General features: G+C 46.3%; 1 protein-coding gene across 6 annotated transcripts in view; it reads left to right on the top strand.

The window, feature by feature from the left end:
- The window catches only part of SLC5A11 (solute carrier family 5 member 11), a 42868-nt gene extending 28254 nt beyond the window's left edge, over nucleotides 1-14614 (top strand). For all 6 annotated transcript variants that reach the window (XM_058570576.1, XM_058570574.1, XM_058570573.1 and 3 more), the window contains 7 exons: nucleotides 1803-1938; nucleotides 8226-8333; nucleotides 8695-8845; nucleotides 11559-11727; nucleotides 12159-12374; nucleotides 13004-13172; nucleotides 14372-14614. In XM_058570576.1, the coding sequence (XP_058426559.1) occupies nucleotides 1803-1938; nucleotides 8226-8333; nucleotides 8695-8845; nucleotides 11559-11727; nucleotides 12159-12374; nucleotides 13004-13172; nucleotides 14372-14577 (1155 nt within the window). In that variant the 3' untranslated portion in view covers nucleotides 14578-14614. The remainder of the gene's footprint in view (nucleotides 1-1802; nucleotides 1939-8225; nucleotides 8334-8694; nucleotides 8846-11558; nucleotides 11728-12158; nucleotides 12375-13003; nucleotides 13173-14371) is intronic.
- Nucleotides 14615-20102: the final 5488 nt, after the last annotated feature.

Here is a 20102-nt window from a genome sequence, read left to right as displayed (position 1 = left end):
GACAGCTCTCCCACTTCCTCCCCCACCCCAGTGAAGGGAAAATTTGTACATGATTGTTCTAGGAATAGCAAATGAAGATATGGTGGGTGATGATAGATGCCATGATGGATGAAGATACAGCTTATTAATGCCCCCTCCTCCCCACATATTTTTTTCTTTTCTTTTCTTTTTTTGCAGGGAAAGATTCGCCCTGAGCTAACATTGTTGCCAATCTTCCTTTTTTTCTTTTTTCCCCTTCCCAAAGCCCCAGTGCATGGTTGTATTTTCTAGTTGTAAATCCTTCTAGTTCTTCTATGTGAGCTGCCACCACAGGATGGCAGCTGACAGGTGGGTAGTGTGGTTCCACAACTGGGAAATGAACCCAGGCTGTGAAGCGGTGAGAGCGCCAAACTTTAACCACTAGGCCATCTGGGCTGGCTTCCACCTCCTCACATATTTATATTACATTTTCATTCCCCTTAGTTCACTTTTCTTTTCAACTGAGATGTTACTTATAAAGTGTCACTCAACTACTACCCTTTGAGGGTCTGACAGTTACAGAAAACAGACCTGTCTGTCTGGGTGACCAGCTTGTGACCAGGGCTCTTTCGAGTTCTGACCGGCTGACTGGGTTGTGTCCAGTGGGCACAGGTGCCTGTCCTTGAACCTTGTCCACAAGGCTCAGTTTGTGTCACTGTTATTGCAGTTAGGCCATTAGCAAAAGCTGCATATTTTACTTTGGTCATTTTGATGACTTCCGACAATTGTCTGACAAGGTCCAGGCCCAGGGATTCTACAGATGGAACACCCCTCAACTGTGATGTCTCCTCCCAAAAATGGGTGCACGTTTATACTGTGAAGCCTAAAAAATTATTAGGGGTATAGTGTGGGGTTTGGAACAAATCATATCTCTCAACATTCTTCCCATTAAGATTTCTTTGCTGATTTAGTGAGGACTCTTAGTTGTTTGTTGGGAAAAAAATAGTTTGAGCATAAAAGGGCATTTTTTTTTTTTTTAACTTACATGACTGGGAGGCCAGAGGTGGATAATGACAATGGTAACAACTAATATTTATTAGGCATTACTATGTGTCAGACACTATTCTATTATTCTAAATGTTTTTACTTCATTTAATTGTCAAAGTGGCCCTAGCCTTATCCCCGTTTTATAGATCAGGAAACTGAGGCAAAGAGAGGTAAAATTGTTTGCCCAAAGTCACACAGCAAAGAAGTAGGGAGGTAGGATTCAAACCCAGGCTTTCTGTCTCCAGAGTTGGCACTGTAAACTAGACACAGCTGGATTGAGCGCTTATACTATGTCATCAGAAGTTGTTTTTCTCTGTCTACAATTCCTAGTTTTCTTTCCTCTGAGATGACTTCAGTCTCAAGGAAGCTTTCTCAATGTGATGGCAGAGGTGCAGCCAGCAGTCTAAGCTGCCTTCACAGTTAGCAATTCCAATGGAGGCTATAGGTGGTAGAGTGCCTCTTTTAGGAAGGAATTCCACGGAGAGCTGTACTTGGACTTTCTTGGGTTCATTCTTTTCCTTAACCAATCATGGTAACCAGAGAATTGAAGTAATTCTATGGCGAACTCTAAATGGCCAGCTTCAAGCCCAGGGTAAAGGAGTGGGGAGAGTACAGGGTGGGGGTCATAGCTACTCCAACTGGCCCACAGGGATTGAGGATAGGAAAGAGACACTTCCTCAAAGAAAAGCCAGGCAATCCAAGATCCTAAGTCCATTACACCCCGCAAGAAGCTATGCACACTTCGTTTGTCTTAAGAGAAAACCATCTCAGCTTCCAACCACACCACTGTTTTCCAGGTGATTGTTCAGAGGACTCTGGCTGCCAAGAACCTGTCCCATGCCAAAGGAGGCTCTCTGATGGCTGCGTATCTGAAGGTGCTGCCCCTTTTCATAATGGTGTTCCCTGGAATGGTCAGCCGCGTCCTCTTTCCAGGTAAGAAGACAGTTGAGGAGAGAGGTTGTCTGTCTGTGAGTCTCAGATCCTGCAAAGTGTTCTAAACATATTACTGACTGCCCCAAAAGAATGCAACTGGAGTCCCTTCCCAGTGATTCCACTGAGGCGGCTCCATCTAGGCATCTACTGACTCTGTACTGTTTCCCAACACTGGTTCAATGGGAACATCCTACAGACGTCCCAGGCCAAATCAAGTGGAGACCTACCTGAGGTTTCACCTCAACTATATTTTTTTGAAACCACAAGCAAGGCTAAAATCTTGTGGTTCCATATGTCAGTTCCCTGAAGTCTCTCATCCTCTCATGCTTTAGTGTTTGAGCTTGGTGGTTTGGTAACTTTGGCCCAATGGAACTCTTTAGGGGATACTTTTCTTAACAAAATCAGGGATATCAAAGCTTCTAGAGTATTTGCCTTAGATTTTTTTTTTTTTAATGTGGTAAAGGGATGAGGTTTGCACTGTGGGGATAAAAAGAACTGGGGGGCAGTGACGTTATTGGGAGTCACTGTGAGGTCAAGAACTGGTGACCTATACAGAAGCAAGTTCCTTTCTTTCTACTTCAGTGAGCTTAACCCAGTACCCACCAAGGCTGTTATTAACTCAAAGGGGAGCATAAGGCAGAAAGCTTCCTCCCCTATGCCTTATCCTACATGATGTTACACAGAGGTAAAGAAAGGGTAGGATGAGGGCTGGCCTGGTGGTGTAGTGATTAAGTTCACGTGCTCCACTTCAGCGGCTGGGGGTACACAGGTTTGGATCCTGGGTGCAGACTGACACACTGCTCATGAAGCCGTGCTGTGGCAGCATCATCCCACATACAAAATAGAGGAATATTGACACAGATGTTAGCTCAGGGCCAATCTTCCTCACCGAACAAAAAAAAAAAAAAAAAAAAACAAAGGGTAGGATGAAATGGTTACTTGATCCAGAAGTTTTGTCAAAATAATTTAGGACAATATGAATTAGGAGGAGACCCAGCCCTGATGGCCTAGTGGTTAAAAGTTGAGCACACACTGCTTCAGCATCCTGGGTTTGCTTCCCGGTCACAGAACCACACCACCCGTCTGTCAGTTGCCATGCTGAGGCGGCAGCTCACATAGAAGAACTAGAACAACTTACAACTAGGATATACAACCATGTACTGGGGCTTTGGGGAGGAAAAAAATAGGAAGATTGGCAACAGATTTTAGCTTAGGGTGAATCTTTCCCTGCAAAAAATAAAATAAATTAAAAAATAGAATTAGGAGGAAAGAGTTGGGGAGGGAAAGTGGGGGACTTGTCTGTGGTGCTAAACTCTGGGGTTGTGCCCCTCTAGGCCAGATGAGATGAAGAACCCAGAACTGGTCCCGTTTCCAGGGAAGGGGCACAAGGTTTGGAAAATCGCAGATGGGAATAAGAACTGGGATCTCGGGTTTTGGTGATTTGATGGAAAATATACAGCTATTAGGCAAGGCTTGACATATAAACGAAGAACGTGGCTTTAAACAACCAATATTCTTGCACAGAGGGTCAGTCCTTGTGTGAAGAGTTTTACAGTAGGGTGTGGTGGTTATGAATATGGCCTCTAATCTGAACTGCCTGGGGCTGAGTCTTGGCTTTCCCACTTACTAGCTGTGCAACCTTGGATAAACCACTTAAACTCTCTTTGCCTCTGTTTCCCTACACATAAAATGGGATAATACCTCGTAAAGCTTAAAGCAGTTCCTGGCACATGGTAAGCATTATACAAGTGTTCATTCTTATTATTTTATACATGTATTATCTCATTTATTCCTCAAAATGACCTTATGAGGTAGGTACTATTATTGTTATTTTTATTTACAGATGAAGAATTTGAAGCTCAGAGAAATTCGTTCATTCATTTATTTATTTATTCTTCCATGTAGTCAACAAATATTTTGAGAGCCAATTATCTGCCAGGCCTTATTCTAGAAGACCCTATTAAGGGATACGACATACAGTATCCCTGCTGTTGTGGGGCTTACATTCTAGTGGTGGCTGAGACAGACAAAAATAAGTAAATAAATGAGATATCCGTTGCTGGGGCTAAGTGCTGCAAAGAAAATGCACAGGGAGACATCAGAGGGAATGCTGGGCAGGGCTACTTCTGACAAGGTTTCTAGGAAGGACCTCTGTGAAGAGACGCAGTTGATCCACGTAGATGGTTTGAAAATATATTTGAGTGGAGCCAACCAGATTAATGATGTGGGGGTTGAGGAAAAAAGAGAAATCTAGATCATTCCAAGGTTAAGTGACTTGCTGGAAGTTAGTTGGCTAGTGCTGGGTGAGCCAGGATTTGAACCCAGGTGCATCTGCCTCCAAAACCTGCCTCTTACTCATGCTACTGTCTTTCTCAGAAAATCACATCTTAAGTTTTGGATCAATATCTGGAAGATCAATAACAAGACCCTGACCATCATGCTCAGCAGTCAGTAAGCCAATCAACAATCATTATTAAATGAGACACACGGCCATATTCCTCACCCATAAGGACTTTGTTTTTGTTTTTTTTTTTGTGAGGAAGATCAGCCCTGAGCTAACATCCGTGCTAATCCTCCTCTTTTTGCTGAGGAAGACCGGCTCTGAGCTAACATCTATTGCCAATCCTCCTCCCTTCTTTTTTTCCTCAAAGCCCCAGTAGATAGTTGTATGTCATAGTTGTATGTCAGCAACAACAGCCTTCTAGTTGCTGTATGTGGGACTCGGCCTCAGTATGGCCGGAGAAGCGGTGCGTCGGTGTGCGCCCGGGATCTGAACCCGGGCCGCCAGTAGCGGAGCATGTGCACTTAACTGCTAAGCCACGGGGCCGGCCCGCCCATAAGGACTTTGTAATGTAATGAATGAGTCTGGTACTCATGAAATAGGATGATAAAATTTATATCAAAACACTCTAGCATATGGTACCAGCAATAAGTGCAAAAATAATTTACGACAGTGAGGTGGGCATCATGTATTTGAAAGCCTAGACAGGCACTCTCAAAGTGTGGTCCCCAATCCAGCAGCACTGTGTCATCTTGGAACTTGTTAGAAATGCAAACTTTCAGGCCCCATCCAAGACCTACTGAATCAGAATCTCTGGGGGTGGGGCCCAGCAACATGTTTTCAACAAGCCTACCAGAAGATTGAGAAGCCTTGGCCTAAAGTGCCAGGCTCAGAGTCAAGCCACTCTACCCTCCCATTTCCACTTCTCTCTCCATCTTGGCTCTACCAGCTCCCACCCGAATCTTCAACTGGGTCTGGAACTGCCTAAAAGGGTGCTCTGATCCTGAGCTCTCAAGAACCTGTCCAACACCCTCTTCCACTTAGTCCATCTGGGAAACGGTACACATTTTTAAGGAACTCTAATGGAAATTAAGAGAGAAGCAAAACCACCCTCAAAACAATAAAACACCAGAGTCTGGAAATGTACCTATTTACAAAGCCAGCCATTTCTACCTGAGCTTTGGAGGAAACCAAGGATTTGCGACCTAACCATGATACTTACTAGCTGTATGATTTGGGAACCTCTGTGGGCCTCAGTTTACTTGTCTTTCAAATAATTATAATAACAATATCTTCCCCATGGAATTATGAAGATTACAAGAGAAGATGTATGTACAGTTGATTTGCAGCATCTGAGTCATAGTGAACCTTCAGTGAATGTTGGCACTTGGAAGGAGATTTTGTGCTATGTTTGAATTTGACTCTGCTAGATGCATCCTTTATTTCAAGCATTAGAGGGTCTGACAAGAGAACTGACTCCATATATGAAATGGTTGATTAATTAACCCAAGACAGGTGAGCAGATATTACTGAACAGTGGGTTAATGATCACGAGGCTGTTGGTTTCATTTATAACTTAGCTGAGCTGATTAATTTCCCTATTACGGACATATTCTTTAGACTGTACGAATGAACACAATTGTCTGCCACAAACATGCTTTATAAACTTGTGTCTGTCGCATGTTTCATGGTTGAAGGTTGCATTCCTAGAAGGTTAAACAAAAACTCTGTAGTTAATTAAACATCCCAGGGAGAGTCTTGCTCCCTCTCTGTGTACCTTGAAGAGAGGAGCTTTGGAATGAAAAGGGCAGAGCCCATAAGATTTGAACATAAACAAGACCTTTGCCCCTCCTGGGAAGCTTCTTACAGTGTTCTGAGAATGTAACTCTTTTCTAATCTTCTCCTAAGCTTCCTCAGTAGAGTCATAAAAAGCTAAGAACTTGAACCTCTCAAAAGCATCTTTCTCAACAAGATTGTTTCTTCTCAATACTTCTTGTTGAATATCCCTTTTGGTCTACAGTCTTAATTTTGTCCAAGGGTGAACCAGAGTTTTGGGGGCATCTAATTTAATTCCATAGCAATTGCTATTAATATTATTAATTGTGGCCACAGCACACATTTCCTCCCCCACTGGTGGATGTGAGTGGAGGGCAGGGTCCCAGCTTTGAGAAGACAGGACAGGGAATGGAGAAATTTTACCAAGACCAGTTAGCTCTTGGGCTTCCTAGTGGATGAAAGGACCTGGGGCTATTTCCATTTCTCAGGTCTTCTGCTACATTAAAGAAGAAAATCAAGATATAACAATATTAGATTTTAAAATTGTGATGTACTTTAAATATTTATATTTATTAAATTAACAGTTTTAATGCAGATAAAAACATAGAGACTAAACATACAACTTCATCTGGAGGTACCGTCAAACATCTGCGTTCAAGACCACTTGTGAATTTGAGGTCTCAACTAAACGGTCAACGTGATGTCGATACTGCATCGGAGCCAGGGAAGAAATTGGCATGAGCAGTGAAGGGCTCCATGCCCACCCCTAAAGCAAAGTTCAGGGTGGTTCCCATGTGCCATAAAAGATGGGTGGAAAGGCAGCGTCACCCATCAGAAGGAGGAAGAAACCGAAGCCTTTGGACTGAGCAAGGGAAGGGTCTGGGAGTTATGTTATTTACGGGAGTTATTCCTAGATCCACCTGGGAAAATAGACTTGAGAAGTAATATGGGATCCGGCTGGGTGAGTGGTGTTGGGTAGGCATTGAGATGGTGGTGAGGAGTATTGGTTAGCTCAGATGAGTTGCTGAGGAAGAGAGAAAGTGACAAGAAAGATATCATTCAGACACAGGTGCCAAAACATTGAGACAACAGACAGTTCTGAAGGTCCTGGGGGCCAAGAGTAGGCCCTGGATGGGATAACTGCGAGACTTAATGAGGATGGAAAAGCATACACTGTCTTGGCCTTCCTTCTCTGAAAAATTGGATTGGGAGCCAGGACACCTGGGTTTAAGTTCTGCCTCTGACATGACCTTGCTGGGTGATTATAATCAGGTCCCTTCCCCTCTCTGAGACTTTCTCTTCATCTGTGAAATGGTAAAAGTAATCTCTGCTTCCTTCATAGGGTTATAAAGAGTGAACAATAACAATGTAATAGCTAGTGTCCCCCCTCAAAAAAAAATTTACTAAGTGCCTACTCTGTGCCACACACTAGCATAATTTTTTATCTCCTCTTCTGTCTTCCAAGCAGGAGGCCTATGCTTATATGCTTGGCATGTGTTCATCATGATAATAGGGAAGGATGAAGAACTTGAGATGCCAGGAAGACTAGGTGGATTTACGTTAGAAAATCAGAATGCTGCTCAGGAGAGAAAAGAATTGATACCGAAATGCAGAAAGAGGAGGAGAGAGAAATACAGAGCCAGCCTGGTTGAGTTTTCATAAGTCTAAAAATGAGAACAGCTGTTGAACTATATGAGCTATTGAGAAAGAGATGGGGAAAAGAAGAATTTAAAAAGTATTTGCCATGTGTCAAGCAATGGCGTTCTCCTTTGTACCTCTGAGAAACTGCAGTAAGATGTGAATTGCTTTTGTCTCCTTTTTGGGAGTTGGGCAGATGGATCCTGAGATAGGACACGGTGCTCAGACTGGCCGCTAGGTGTCTCAGCTTTATTTGGGTTACAATAATAACAGCTGAAGTGTATTCAGCACTTCCTATGTATCAGATTCTGTGCTTGGTGCGTTATGTGTATCATCTCAGTCAATCCTCACCATGATCTTATGAAGCAAAATTACGTTATTGTCCCAGTTTTAGAGATTTGGCAGTAAAGTTCAGAAAAGCTAAGTAAGAAGGTCATGGTTTATAAAGTCTAGGTTCTTGTTTATTTCATGGAGCTATAAACTTGCATACAGTAATCCTGTCTGCTGGTGCTGGCCTGGGTCAGGCCGTGTTTTTCTAGGCCTGGGGCTCTGAGGGTCTGTCTGCTCAGCTCTGGCCTTGTTTTCTCCACAGATCAAGTGGCTTGTGCAGATCCAGAGATCTGCCAGAAGGTCTGCGGCAACCCCTCCGGCTGCTCTGACATCGCATACCCCAAACTTGTGCTGGAACTCCTGCCCACAGGTAATGTCTCCTCACCGCAAATTGAGTCCCCTGGACACCCAGAAAGGAGGACATTAGCTGGGCTCTGATCTGAGGCAAGGACAAGACGGGAGGCCCGTGGGAGGGAATGGGCTCTGGGCCGAGGGACTGAGCCCCAGAGCCAGGGCCCCCAAATAAAGCTCAGGCCCGGCTATCCCGACGGCTCTACCTGACCCACCCCTCTGAGGCCCTCCTCACAGCTGCACCCCTGAGGTTCTGCCTCCTCAGAGTTGAACTTATGGGGATCAGCTGGCTATGGGCCTGGGGTAATGGGGTCACGAGTGAAGGCAGCAGCTGTTGGCAGAAAAAGCCTGAGGCCCATAGACCTCCCTTCTGCCCCCAGGGCTCCGCGGGCTCATGATGGCTGTGATGGTGGCGGCGCTCATGTCCTCCCTCACCTCCATCTTTAACAGTGCCAGCACCATCTTCACCATGGACCTCTGGAATCATATCCGGCCTCGGGCATCCGAGAAGGAGCTCATGATTGTGGGCAGGTAAGGTCTTACTGGGTGGGGCCAAGCAGGGGAGTGAAAAGTCCAGACACCCAGGGAGGAGTAAGCTGCGCCCACCCAGAGGCAAAGTCCAACCAGCGACCTATCCAGGTGGCTCAGCCTCCTCTGATGGCAAAAGTGAGGTATATTAGGACTCCGTGTACGAGTGAGTCATTCATTCATTTAAGAGATGTTGAGTGAGCACCTACTCTGTGCCAGGTGCCGGGCATACAGCAGTGAAAAGACTCAGTTTTTGCCTTTGTGGAGCTAGAGGAAGAGAAGGATAAATAAACAGGCAGTTATAACCCCAGTGAGTGCTGTGACTGGGGAGCCAGGAGACCTAGGGATCCAGATGAGGAGTCCCCAACCTGGACCGGGACCTGAGGGGTGAATAGGAGTTAGCCAGGTAAAAGGGAGGAAGGTGCTCTGGGGGTTGGGGGAGAGGCTTTTCTACCAAGGCTTTTGGAAGTCTAATGTTGTTAGTGCTTTCGAGTAGATTCTGTCTCCTAGTGACTCTGTACAGCAGAGCAGAACCCTGCCCCATCTTTTTGTGCCGACCTCTCACCTTCCGGCACTATATCAGACAATGCTCTGCTGCTATTCATAGGGTTTTCATGGCCAATTTTTTTGGAAGTGGGTGGCCATGTCCTTCTTCCTAGTCTGTCTTAGTCTGGAAGCTCCGCTGATACCTGTGCACCATGAGTGACCCTGGTGGTATTTCAAATACTGGTGGTATAGCTTTCAGCATCACAGCAACACGCAGCTGCCACAGTAGGACAACTGATAGACAGGTGGTGTGGTTCCCTGACCAGGAAATGAACCTGGGCCTTGGTGGTGAGAATGCTGAATCTTAACCACTAGACCACCAGGGCTGAAGTCTAAAGGTGGGAATGGAAATGACTGACATGAGTGGCATATAAATTTTATACAAAATACTTGCTAATAAGCATCTTGGGGCTCTGCTCCTCAAGAGGCTGTATCCTGAGGGCTGTCTCGGCCTTGGATTAGAGAAAGAGTTCTTAGGTATGACACCAAAAACATAATCCATAAAAGAAAAAAATGATAAGTTGGACTCTATTAAAATCTAAAACTTTTTCTCTTCAAAAGACACCATTAAGAAAATGAGGGGCCGGCCTGGTGGCATAGTTGTTAACTTCGTGCACTCTGCTTCAGTGGCCCGGGGTTCGTGGGTTCAGATCCTGGGTGCAGACCTACGCACCACTTATCAAGCCATGCTGTGGTAGGCATCCCACATATAAAATAGAGGAAGATGGGCACAGACATTAGCTCAGGGCCAATCTTTTTCAGCAAAAAGAGAATTGGCAACAGATGTTAGCTCAGGGCTAATCTTCCTCAAAAAAGAAAAGAAAACGAGAAGACAAGCCACAGATTGGGAAAAAATATTTTCAGGCCATATATCTGACAAAGAATTTGTAATCTAGAATAATCTACAAACTACACAGTAATTTAGAAAACTACAGTGAGATACCACCACACACCCACTAGAATGGCTATAATCAAAAAGACAGACAAGGAGATGGAAAAACTGGAACTCTCATGCATTGCAGGTAGGAATGTAAAATGATGCAACTGTTCAAAACAGTTTGGCAGTTTCTTAAAAAGTTAAACATAAATTTACCATAGAATCCAGCAATTATATTCCTAGAAATGAAATGTGTGTCTGTCCAAAGACTTGTACACAAATGTTCTCTGCAGCATTTTTTACAATAGCCAAAAAGTAGAGACGATCTGAATGTCCCTCAACTGGTGAATGATACACAAGAGTCTGTAACGGCAAATCTATTCAATGGAATATTTTTCAACATTAAAAAAGAATGAAATACTGGGCCATCCCCAGTGGCCTGGTGATTGGGTTTGGTGCGCTCTGCTTCGGTGGCCCAGGTTTGGTTCCTGGGCGCGGACCTACACCACCCATCTGTCAGTGGCCATGCTGTGGTGGCAGCTCACATACAAAAAGAGAAAGATTGGGGCCAGCCCAGTGGCATAGCAGTTAAAAGTTTGCACACTCTGCTTCGGTGGCCCAGGGTTTGCAGGTTCGGATCCTGGGTGCAGACCAACGCACTGCTTGTCAAGCCACACTGTGGTGGTATCCCATATAAAATAGAGGAAGATGGGCACAGATGTTAGCCCAGGGCTGATCTTCCTCAGCAAAAAAGGGAGGATTGGCAATGGATGTTAGTTCAGGGCTAATCTTCCTCACAAAAAAAAAAAGAGGAAGATTGGCAACAGATGTTAGCTCAGAGTGAATCTTCCTCAGCAAAAAAAAAAAAAAAAAAGAATGAAATACTGATAATATGGATGAGCCTCAAAAACATGCTAAGTGAAAGAAGCCAGTCATAAAAGACTACCTATTTTATGATACCATTTATACAAAATGTCGAACAAAAATGTCTCTTTTTATACGAAAAGGCAAATCTATGACAGAAGCATATGAGTGGTTGTTTAGGGTGGGAACAGGAACAGACTGTAAATGGTCATGAGGGGACTTTTTGGAGTGATGGATATTCTACAAACCTTGATTGTGGTGATGGTTACACAACTCTATAAATTTACCAAAAAGTTTCTGAACTGTACACTTACAATGGATGAATCTTATGGTCTGTAAATTCTACCTCAAAAAAGCTACATAAAAAAAGAGAAGTAAGTGTTCAGGGAAGACAGCACTAATGGAGGGTCTCTCTCCGCCTGGCACCAGGGTGTTTGTGCTGCTTCTCGTGTTGGTCTCCATCCTCTGGATCCCCGTGGTCCAGGCCAGCCAGGGCGGCCAACTCTTCATTTACATCCAGTCCATCAGCTCCTACCTGCAGCCGCCCGTGGCTATTGTCTTCATCATGGGATGTTTCTGGAAGCGGACCAATGAAAAGGTAGCTCTGGATCAGCCCCCACCATGCAAGAACCAAGTGCTGCCCCTGAAGATGGGAGAGGATGGCGTGGAGGGGACTGAAGGGGGACATGAGGATGTCTTGACTTGGGTGTCATTAGGGAGGGTGAGTTCTGTGGAGGAAGATACAGGGAGGGTGTTAGCTGGACTTTGAATAAAAAGCAATGGGGGTTCTATTTTGATGCATTTTGTCATTAAACAGGGAAGCTGAATTAACAGCAAATGAGTAAATTATATGTAATTGATTAGTTATCTATAAAAGATAAACAGATAAGTTGCTCCAACTCTTTTCAAATAACTCACCCCTGCAGTGAAAGATAAGCTCTTGAGACAGCTTGTTGAGGTTTCTGGAGGCCTGAGCTGGCCACCCCACAGCCCTGGACGTCTCTAAGATGGCCTTGCTCTGATTTGCAGGGTGCCTTCTCAGGTCTGATCTTGGGCCTTCTCGTAGGCTTGATTCGGCTGGTCCTGGACTTTATTTACGTGCAGCCTCGGTGTGACCAGCTGGATGAGCGCCCAGCTGTGGTGAAGGATGTCCACTACCTCTACTTCTCCATGATCCTGTCCGTAATCACCCTGACCACCGTGTCCACTGTGAGCTGGTTCACAGAGCCGCCCTCCAAGGAGATGGTACATTTGAGTTTGATGCTATATCCATTGAGACCCTTCGCTGCACCTGACAGAAAATGGACCCACACCGGCTTAAGCAAAGAGGATTGATTGTTCAAAAAGCTGAAAAGTCTAGGGTTGGCCTTTAGGGACAGCTGGATTCAGGACTTGGAAAAGACCATCAGAATCCATCTGTCACTTCTACTTCTAGTCTCAGGCCCCATGTGGGGCCAGCAGCTTCTAGGGATACATCCTCTCTTAGTCTCATTAAGCAAAAGCATAAGCATTTTTGTCCCAGCATTTCCATGATCACCCATGAACCAATTCAATCCCCGTAGCCAGAGAAACAGATGAGCTGGACGGCTGATTCCTAGTCCCACAATACCCCAGGGCTAGGGTTAAGCTCTGGGGACTAGAATGAGGGAGGGTTAGATCCCAACAGGAGAATTAGGGTTGTCGAAGAAAGACGGGAGAATGAGTCGGGGAAATGTTCATTGATCTGAAGAGTGCAGGGAGCTGAAGTTTGTTAGAGGGTGGAGTGAGAGGGCGCGATTTGGGAACAGGCTCGGATGTGAAGGGGTTGGGCAAGGGATGGGAGAAAGGGATGACAGCACCCCACCCCAATCTCACAATTCATCTCTGCTCCTTAGGTCAGTCGCCTGACCTGGTTTACTCGTCATGACCCTAAGGTCCAGAAGGAACAGGTGCCACCTGCAACTCCCCTGCCTCTTACCCTCTCTCAGAATGGGACACCAGAGGCCAGCAGCACCAGCATCCAGTTGGAGATTGTTCAAGAAAACATGTCCGAAACCCACAGTTGTGAGTTGCCTCTCCCCTCAGTTACAGCAGGAACCTCAAGAACCATTAATGTGTTTTAAGGGGAAATTTTTCTATTAAATCACAAGCCAGAAACGGGGGCAGCCTTAGAATTTTAGCATCTCCTGACTCCCAGGGTCTGGTCCTTCCCCACTTTCTGGCCACCAAAAGTGAATTCTTTAGTAACGTTCAACAGGTGTCTGAGGTGGGCAATAATAGCAAACACTTGTTGAGTGCTTACTGAAACACGTTTCATTTAATCTTCATGAAACCCCACATGGTAGGCTGGACTACTACTGGCATTCTCTAAATTACTAGTTTCAAACTGGCAGCTTGCAGACATTTTATGGTTTAGCCCACCTACTGTTTTAATAAAATGTGAGTTAACATTTAAAAATTGGGAGATTTCACATAAAATTCCAGATTTACATCTTCTCTTGAAACACGGGAAGATCTGACAACACTGGGCCCACATGTCTGCATGGCAAAAGTTGTCTGGAGATGTAAAGCAGCTGCCCCTTAGACCTGGGATGTGCCCTTCAGTTAGTCAAGGTCCCCACCGGCCCCTATTGTCTCCATGGTCCTGAGGCTGTGGTTGTCATTTATCATCACACATGTCCTTTTTTTTTTTTTTTTAAATAATTGTGGATATGAACACGTCAACCTAAAATGGGAAACTCTAGGATAGATCCTGAAGGCCACGTGTTTCAAGAAAAATGAGAGAGAGAGAATATTTCTTAGTAGAGGTGAAGAATATCTGGACATATTTAATAAGAAAATCGGCTCCCCCTGACTCTGATACCTCACCTACCTGGCTCCATAGGCAGCTGAGTTCACAGCCCCAGCTCTGAGTGGAGAAGTAGTTGCCCACAGGAGTGCTCATTCTCTTCAGCCTCCTGGCAGGCAATGTGAAACAGAGCAGAAAGTCAGAAAGAGCCGTGTCTTGACCCCACCTCTTGCCAGCTGTCTGACTTCGCTCAAGGTAGTCTGAGCCTCTATCTCTTCGTCTGAAATTCTTCACCTGAAAATGGTGAAAAGTCAGAAAAGACCAATCTTCCAGAATTAAGGTATTAATTAATACCTTCCAGAAAAGGTAGATAAAGTATTTATCACAGTGTGTGGGGCACACAAGTTAGTCCCTTCTTCTCCCTTCTCTGAGAGACACGGCCTATCCTTAGAATCTTTATTTGGGTTCTTTTTAGGTGATGTGACCCAAAAGCCGTCCAAAGTGGTGAAAGCCATCTTGTGGCTCTGTGGAATGGAGAGCAAGGGCAAGAAGGAGCCCCCAAGCAAAGCAGAGCTTGTCTTAGTTTCCTTGGAAGAAAACCCCCTTGTGAAAACTCTTCTGGACATCAACCTCATTGTCTGTGTCAGCTGTGCCCTCTTTCTCTGGGGCTACTTTGCCTAATGTGGGGTGAAGCCAGGGGTCCAAGCTCTCAGTTTGTTATCAGTGTCCCATTTTTTTAATGAAAGAAAAAGAATAATAAAGCTTTGTTTGTTTAGCATGAGGCTTCCAAGGTGTTTATGGGACATTTTCAGCATGACGTTTAGCTCTTTTCTTCTTAAGAGAATGAAGGTTAGGAGCTGGAAAATGGAGAGAAGTGTAAAAGCTTCCTTGTCTCAAAAGGCTAGTTATTCATTCTTCCCATCCATCATGCCACATCAACGGCCAAATTCAAAGGGATAGACAAGCAAAGAGGTTCCCCAAGACCTCCCAGTCTGGCAGTAGCCACATCTCCCGGGCTGAAATGTTAGCACTTGAACTTTCCCCAGCTCATCTTTCTTTATTTTTTTTAAACTTTATTTATTTATTTTTCCCCCCAAAGCCCCAGTAGATAGTTGTATGTCATAGTTGCACAGCCTTCTAGTTGCTGTATGTGGGACGCGGCCTTGGCATGGCCGGAGAAGTGGTGTGTCGGTGCACGCCCGGGATCCGAACCCGGGCCGCAAGCAGCAGAGCGCGCGCACTTAACCGCTAAGCCACGGGGCCGGCCCCCCAGCTCATCTTTAAAGGGCAAGGAATGGGACATGCTTTCTCTCTCACCTTCCACTGTTGCCGGCTTCAGGTGAAGGAATAGCTGGTCACCAAAGGTTTTCTCATTCCAATACTTGCTCCTCGATATGATCTCTGGGAAATAGACCCGAGTCGGTGCCCTGGGATCTTCTGCTATAAGAAAACCTGCGGATTGTGTGCACTTCCCAAGTTCTGGCTTAGCCTGTGTTTCTCTGCTTAACTCCCCACAATGACGCTTCCCGAAAACAGGTAGCCTGGATGGGCAATTCCACAACAAATCTCTACTGGCTGAGGGACTACAGGGCTTTCGACCTGAAAAGCAGCCATGCCTGTTCTGTGTAGAGCCAGCCACTCTAATCTCTGTATTTGGGCCCTGATGGGGTCTGATGGGATGACCTGTAGGGGCATTTGCCACGTGCACAGCTAAGAGCGAGGGTAAGCCAACAGAGGTAACCCTGAGACCATCTTTGGGGGCAACCATCTCAGGGCCAGGGGCTATTATTCTAGTCCTGGGATAAAGGAGGAGAGTAGGGTAGATTAGAACCACTTACTGGCCTGACAACTGGAGAATGGAGTAGTCTCTCAAGGGACCCCAACTTCCAGACTTCAAAGGAACACGGACGGAAAACCCTGGGGCTGAGGAGCCACTGGCTCCCTAGTCACTCAGTGGTATCATTTGAGTTCCTACCTGATGTCCTCAGCACCTGGACCAGCTTGGTCCAAGGGTCAGTGTGTTAGCTCGGCCCCTACCCTTGTCAGAGGCCTGGCTTTTCCACACTAATCCAAGTGAGAGCTGGGGGTTGGACAAAGAAACACCTCAGCCCTCCTTAGGAAAGGGTCTATGTAGGGAGCTGTTCACAAAGGTGGCTACTATCCAGACACCTGTAGCTGACTCCTGACAAGAGCCTGAGCCAGTGTCTAGGCAAGTGGGTTCATGGGGAGGCTGGGCATCCCTCTCCAAGGGCCAAAGGAGGGGAGTGGGAGGCCCAGGAGGCTTCCCCAAATTGCCCCTCAACCAAGCCCCAGTGGCTGCTCTGGACCTTCACACCAAGACCTCTACTGCCGCTGCTTGGGGTCAGAAGTGTGTTTCACTGGGAGTTTTTGCTACGGACACTCAGGCCACTGCCATCTCTCCCCTGGATTGCTGCCACCAGCCTCCTGACTGGCCTTCCTGCCTCTAGTCTTGCCCATTCTCCAGTCACAGGCAGAGAGAGCAAATCTGATCAAGCCAGTCCTCTGCTTAGAATCCTTCAGTGACTTTCCTGAACGCTCAGGATGAAGTCCACATTCCTTGATGGGAATTACAAGACCCCTGAAGGCCAGGCCCCTCTCCAGCTTCAACTCTGATAGCTCTCCTTTTGCAGGCTAAGGTCATACCATACTCACGCTTTCCCACCTCTGGGCCTAGCACAGTGGCTGGCATACAGTGAGCCCCGTAAGTATGGTTATAAATATCAAATAAATAGGTCTTTGCCTCTGCTCACCCCTCTGCCTAAACTATCCCTCCTTCCTCTCCTGGCTAACTCCTATTCTAGTCTCTGCTTAAACATCGCTTCCTTCAGGAAGCCTTCTCTCATCACCCCACTTCCACTATGACATGTGCCTTCAAAGCAGGTATCACTCTTTATTGTTGATTGCTTAACTGTCTTCCCAACTAAAGAGAAAGTTCCACAAGGGCGGAATGTGTCACTCATGCTGATGCCCAGCACAGTGCTTGGTGAATGAATGAATGGATAACCTTCCAAACACAAATGTCATCTAGTTCCTTGTTTCATATCCATCAGCCACACCCCCTCCCTGGCCTGGCTGCCCACCCTTACCTAGGTACCTATGACCAAGGAACACCCCTTATTCCTGCACCAATTCAGTTCACTGAGGTCTAAGCTTGAAGAGGTGACCGAATGGCTGATCCCGTCACCCGTCCTCTGGCCTTTGGGGACTGTGCAACCTCAAAGCCCTCCTTGACCACAATGGTCTCTAGGGCTGCCCTTCTGATCAGCTCTCACCTTTGGGAAAGGCCCACAATCAACCACCAAATCATGCTGACTCTACCTCCCTAGCAATGTGTTCTCTCTCCACTGCCCCCACCTTAATTTAGGCTAGCAATCAGCTCTTCTAGTCTGGCCCCTGCTCCAGTCCATTTCCTGCACCGCAGCCACGAGGATCTAAAATACAAATCGGACTGACACTCTCCTCCTCCCTCAATAGCTCCCTACTGCCTTTGGACAACTTCCAAACATGGGGTAGAAGGCCTTTCATGCTCCAACTCCCCCTTACCTCACCAGCCTCATTCCTTGCCTGTTGTCCATCTCCCACTTTATTTCCACACTCTCTCTCACCTCCCAGCCATTGCACAAGCCGTTCCTTCCATCTGGAGTGCCCATCTCTACCCACCTAAAGCTTGGGCCTTCCTCCCATGTGTTCCATGGCTCCTCCCTCTCCACTGTCTCTCTTTGCCGGGTTTGTTTGCAAGCTTCCTGGGGGCCGAGGCCATGTTTGTATGGTTCAGGTTGGTTCCCCAGCGTCTAGACCAGTGTGTGGAAGAGTAAGCCCTCAATGTTTACCTGGAGAACACATAGAAATTATTTAAAAGACATGGCTTCAATTCTAAGCATCCTTGAGTGAAAACAAAAATGCTGAGTTTCTACCATGAAATGACATGCAAGTGTTTTTTTTTGTCATTCAAATATAATTTATTGATGTACATAAAACCAGAATTCAAATACAAGTATAGAGGGTGAAAACAGAACTCTGATTAATTTTTTTTGGTTCTTCCAAAAAAATATTTGGTTCAAATATACTCCCATATGTGTCATTTGTGATAATGTTTTGACGTGTGTGGTGGATAGACTCTTAGATGACCCTCAATGATCCCCACCTCCTGGTCTTCACACCCTGTGTAATCCCCTCCCCTTGAGAGTGGAGGGAACCTGCGACTGGCTTCAAACCAACAGAATATGGTGATGGTGATGAGATGTCAGTCCATGATTACGTTACGTCACGTAAGACTCTATCTTGCTAGCAGACTCACTCTAGAGGCTGTCCTTGCTGGCTTGATGGAGTTGCAGCCATACTGGGGAAGCCCACGTGTCCAGGAACTTCAGGCAGCCTCTAGGAGTTGAGGGCAGCCTCCAGATGATGGCCAGCAAGAAGCCAGGGCCCTCAGACCTTGTGGTCCTACAACCACAAGGAATGAATTCTGACAACAACCTGAGGGACCTTAGGAGTGGATCCTTCCCTAGTCCAACCTTCAGATGAGACCACAGCCCTGGCTGACACCTTGACTGCAGCATTGTGAGACCCATGCAGAGGACCAAGCTAGGCTATGCCTGGACTCCTGATCCACAGAAGCTGTGAAATAATAAATGTGTGTTGTTTTAAGCTGCTAAATTTGTGGTCATTTGTCACACAACAATAGTTAAGAGTGGAGTTGGGTGGGGAGAATGTGAGAAGAGGAAAGTTTGCCTGTGGAGCTGCAAGGAGCATGTATAGCCATGTGTCTAGGAGTGAGCAGAAGAGGAGAACATCTTTTAGGGAGTGCATCAAGTAGGAGTCATTTGGTCACACGCAACAGAGACAAACTTAAGAAGGTTTACGCAAAAAATAAAAAAAAGGAATTTATTGTGAGACTACCAGAGCAGGAAATGCAGAATGGCTTCAAGGACACAGATGTGTTGTGGGTGGGAGGGTGGACTATAGAGATACCTCTAAACGTGGCTTCCAGAGAGAGGGGCCCCCACCTTTTGCCTTGCTCCCCTTAACTGGCAGCTTAGGCAGTTTGGGCCACTTTTTGCCTTTTGGTTGCATCAGAGCCAGTGGCTTTCCCATGCCAGTGGATCTTTCCTCCTCCCTAGCTTCACCACTATGATATTGGAAAAGTGGAAGCCATTGGTCTAGAAACTTTTGTCAATGAGGTGTTGCCCAGTCTGATACAAGACCCCTAGACAGGGAGTCACAGAGACCCCTTGGGACCCTGGAGTAAAGAGATGGTAGAGCAGGATCTGTGAGAAGAGGGCAAAGACTCTGGAATACGGTGCAGGTGGAGACATGGTGGGAAAAGACTACAGGTAGAGAAGCCAGAAGGAGGGCTTGTCTTAAGACCTCCAAATATGAGCACTTGTGGGACTCACTGGGCTTGGGGGAGCACTGGGAGCTGGAACCCCAAGAAGGGGACAAGGGTCCATCCATGGAGCCCCTAGGGCACCAGGGCCATCAAGAAGGCCCGGGGATTCAGTCTCTCCAACTGCATCTGAACTCAGGAATTCACAGGGGAGAAACTTGCACAAGCAGGGCAGCCAGGGGCCTGCCCTGACCCCTGTGGTCTCCAAAGTGCTGGATGGAGAACAGGCTAGATGGGTGCTGAATGCAAGGTGTGGTGAGAGGAACAGGTCCTTCACCCTGGTGTAGCTGTGGGCAGAGGAGCAGGAAAAGAGGCCTGAGCACACAGGGCTAGAACTTTCTATGAGAAATTGTTCAGTAGAGAAGGGAATTAAATAGTCTGAAAAGGCAGATATCTAGAGACCAGCACCTTCCTGGATGGTCAGGGATGGCTGCTATGAGTTTAGACTGCAGACTTCTCCACCTCTTTGACTATGGTACGATGAAAAAGGCTCTGTCATGTGTGGTTCCAGGAGAAGATGACAGCAATGTGGCAACTCCCCCAGCAGGGGTAACCACATCTCTGTGGCACCTTGGAGATGCTTCTACCATGATAGTTACAGCTCTGAATACCAAAAGCTGAGCCACCATGACCACACCAGGACTCACCCATTCAAGAGCACGGCCGGTAGCCTCAGTTGGGTATCTACCTTTGATGTACACACAGAGTCAAATAAATTTCATTTTTCTTTAGATTGAAGCTATTAGGGGAGGAAGATTATAAAAACAATGGGAAGGTGAACCTGAATGCCATTCTTAAA

This window comes from Diceros bicornis, chromosome 26 (assembly GCF_020826845.1).
Source record: "Diceros bicornis minor isolate mBicDic1 chromosome 26, mDicBic1.mat.cur, whole genome shotgun sequence".
NCBI classification, from domain to species: domain Eukaryota; kingdom Metazoa; phylum Chordata; class Mammalia; order Perissodactyla; family Rhinocerotidae; genus Diceros; species Diceros bicornis.
This window is presented reverse-complemented; position numbering and strand designations above follow the sequence as displayed.